Source organism: Mastomys coucha, chromosome X (genome assembly GCF_008632895.1).
Source record: "Mastomys coucha isolate ucsf_1 chromosome X, UCSF_Mcou_1, whole genome shotgun sequence".
Taxonomy (NCBI): domain Eukaryota; kingdom Metazoa; phylum Chordata; class Mammalia; order Rodentia; family Muridae; genus Mastomys; species Mastomys coucha.
Window position 1 is genome coordinate 101,840,466 of NC_045030.1, and position 3,051 is coordinate 101,843,516.

Genomic DNA, 3,051 nt, shown 5'->3' on the forward strand with positions numbered 1-3,051 from the left:
TTAGGGTGCATCGCAAGTCTGCATTGCGCGCCTGCAAAACACCGAGTGAAGTAGCGCTCCCGAGATCATAAGGTCAGCCCGTCCTTTCCGGTTTTTTCTTTAGCTTCCGGTAGACCCTGGTAGGCTCACGGAGCATCGCCAGTCCGTCGGCAGTGCGCGCCGGACGTTTTTGTTTGCGGCTCGAGGGCGCTGGGTGGGCTGGGCTGCTGCCCGAAGCGGGTGCCGGCAGCCCTTCCGCAGTCATGTCGGACACCGACAGCGATGAAGATTCTGCTGGCGGAGGCCCATTTTCTTTAACTGGGTTCCTGTTCGGCAACATCAATGGAGCCGGGCAGCTGGAAGGCGAAAACGTCTTGGACGACGTGAGTCCTGGGCCTGGGGCGGAGGGCGACGTGGCTAGGGAGAGCCAGTGACAGAGCGCGAGAGGGGGCTCAACTCTGAGGAAGAAGGACGAGGAAAATGGTTAAGTGACAGTCATTGATGCAGAGATGCTTGGTTTGAAGGAAACATTCTCCTTGCCTGGTAGGAAAAATAATAGTTAACTCTAGTAAGGTTATCAGAACCGCTACTGTGTAAGACCATTTTTAAAGATTCTTGGAACTCTGCTTTTCTGGCTTTTGCTGATCCGAATGGCTCCAAAGCCAGGACTATGGATGGAACGTGTGTTGTTTGGATCTGACCTGTATGGAATTTAGTAGGTTTCTATACAGTTCTTGAATGTGATGCTTCTTTGAGTACTCATGGAATCATTTCTCAGAAGGATTTGTGATTTTGTTATGAGCAAGGGAAATAAACCTTGTGTAGGACCTTCAGGTTTAGTTGTTACTTTCGACTCTCATGCTGTCCCTTTTTCAGGAGTGCAAGAAACATCTTGCAGGCTTGGGGGCTTTGGGTCTTGGCAGCCTGATCACTGAACTCACAGCAAATGAAGAGTTGGTGGAGACTGATGGTGCCCTGATAAACGATGAAGGTGAAGAGTGGGCCATGGGGAGGACAGTGTGGGTCAGGGGAGGAGATTAGCTGTTGTATACTTACTTTTAAGTGGGGAATATCTAAAGAAGTGATAATTACTTGCTTTCTCTTGAGCCATCTCCCTTTTTATCCATAGGATGGGTTAGGAGTAGTGAAGATGCTGTGGACTATTCCGACATCAACGAGGTGGCAGAAGATGAAAGTAGACGATACCAGCAGATAATGGGGAGCTTGCAACCCCTTTGCCACACAGGTGATTCTCTCTCTCTTTCTTGTTTTCTAGCAATGGGATCTTTCAGCATAGCCCTGCCTGTCCTGGTACTCAGTATGCATGCCAGATGGTTTCAAAGTCATAGAGATCCACCTGCCTCTGTTTGTCAAGTGCATTTTCTTCCTGAACAAGTCTGTTTTGGGCTCTGACTTCTATATTTGATTTCTGCCCTTGTTCTTGCCTGTTTATACATTTGCTCTGTATGCTATTTCCATTGTCAACTCAGTGCCAAGTAGTAGGTCCTCTTACCAAATTCAGGCTTTTATTCTTATAATGTACAGTCTCAAATTGTTGCTTAATGGCAAGGGTGAAAATGATTTCTTGTCATTCCATATATTTAAGTACCTGTAGATTTGAGATAACTATTCTTAGATGCTCTTCAGAGTTAAAGATTAAAACAAACCCACTCTTTGCCCTTAAGATTTTAAGATTAAAAAGGATTAAGTTTATAATCTCATGTCAATGAACAAATGTATTTTGGCTCAAATCATTCCCCTATTATACTTTGTCTTGTTCAAAACATAAGAGTTTTCCCTGCTGTATTTTAGAATAACAATCCCAGAATTGGAAGAGGTTTGTTTGTTTGGCTTCTGCTTCTAGAGTATTGGGATTAAAGTCTTGTACCACCACACTCAGCTTTTATTTTTTTATTTTTGAAACTTTTAGGCCTCAAAATTGATTGTGGAGCTGAGGTTAGTTTTGGAACTCCTGATATTCCTGCCTCTACCTATCAAGTTTTGAGGTTATAGGCATGCTTAACTTGGAAGAGATTTTATTATTTCTTTGTTTTTTGTTTCATATTCATAATTTCAGTAGCTTAGTGTTTTAAGAACAACAGTAGCATATAGTAGGAGTGCTCAAATATAAAAAGAATTAAAATTTTATTATGGAAGATATTATGTGGACAGTCAGGTTTCAGGAGATATTATGTGGACAGTCAGGTTTCAGTGCTGGGTGAAAGTTGAGATCAGCATTTCAAATGCTGCTTGAGGTTATCCAATTTAGAAAACCATTGCTCACAGCAGGTACTCTGGTCAGGGCACTCTGTCCGCCATAGTGTGCTTTTCTCCTTGTCCGATGAGAATATTTAAAGGGCGGAATTTCCATTTGCATACCAGCTCACTGCACACACAGGGCTTCTCCCCAGTGTGTGTTCTCAGATGGTCTCTGAGGAAATAAGGCTTTGGGAAAGATTTCTCATCATAACCGTATGTACAGAAGTAGGGCTTCAAATTATGAGTCTTTTTCTGGAGAACATGGCTCTGGGTCTTGAGACCTGAATTGTCTAGAGAAACCTGGACAAAAGCAGAAACTGAAACACTTTCTGGAGGTTGTCTTGGGACGAAGGACATAGTGAATGATCTGAGGATTCCCTTCCACTGTAAGAAATCATCTGAGGATGGAGGACTTCGTCCTCACTGGGTGCTGTCCTTTGACCTCCGAACACATTCTGGCCATGGAGGATACCAGCTGACCATAGTGGTTTATTTGGGCACTACTGGGAATGCTTTTCTTTTCAAAGATAGTTTCTTTGTGTTGCCTTGACTGTCCTAGAACTAGCTCTGTAGACCAGGCTGACCTCACATTCATAGGAATCTGCCTGCCTCTGTCTCCTGAGTGCTGGAATTAAAGGCATATGCTACCACCACCTGCCTAGATTTTATTATTTCTTAACCTTCTATTAGATAAGAAAAACTTGAACTCTGGAGAACTTTAAATTTTGTGTAGAACTTTTAAATGTTCTGCACTTAGTACAACTTGACTGATTTAATAAGTCAGTTCATTAGACATTGATGGGACATTTGGCA

At 43.2% G+C, this 3,051-nt stretch overlaps 1 protein-coding gene across 1 annotated transcript in view; it reads left to right on the forward strand.

Annotated features, from left to right (window-relative positions):
* The first annotated feature begins 8 nt into the window (after positions 1 to 8).
* Taf1 (TATA-box binding protein associated factor 1) overlaps positions 9 to 3,051 on the forward strand; it is a 61,820-nt gene continuing 58,777 nt past the window's right edge. Inside the window, 3 exon segments of the mRNA XM_031369008.1 lie at positions 9 to 362; positions 856 to 970; positions 1,109 to 1,389. Coding sequence (XP_031224868.1) covers positions 243 to 362; positions 856 to 970; positions 1,109 to 1,389 — 516 coding nt within the window. The 5' untranslated portion in view covers positions 9 to 242.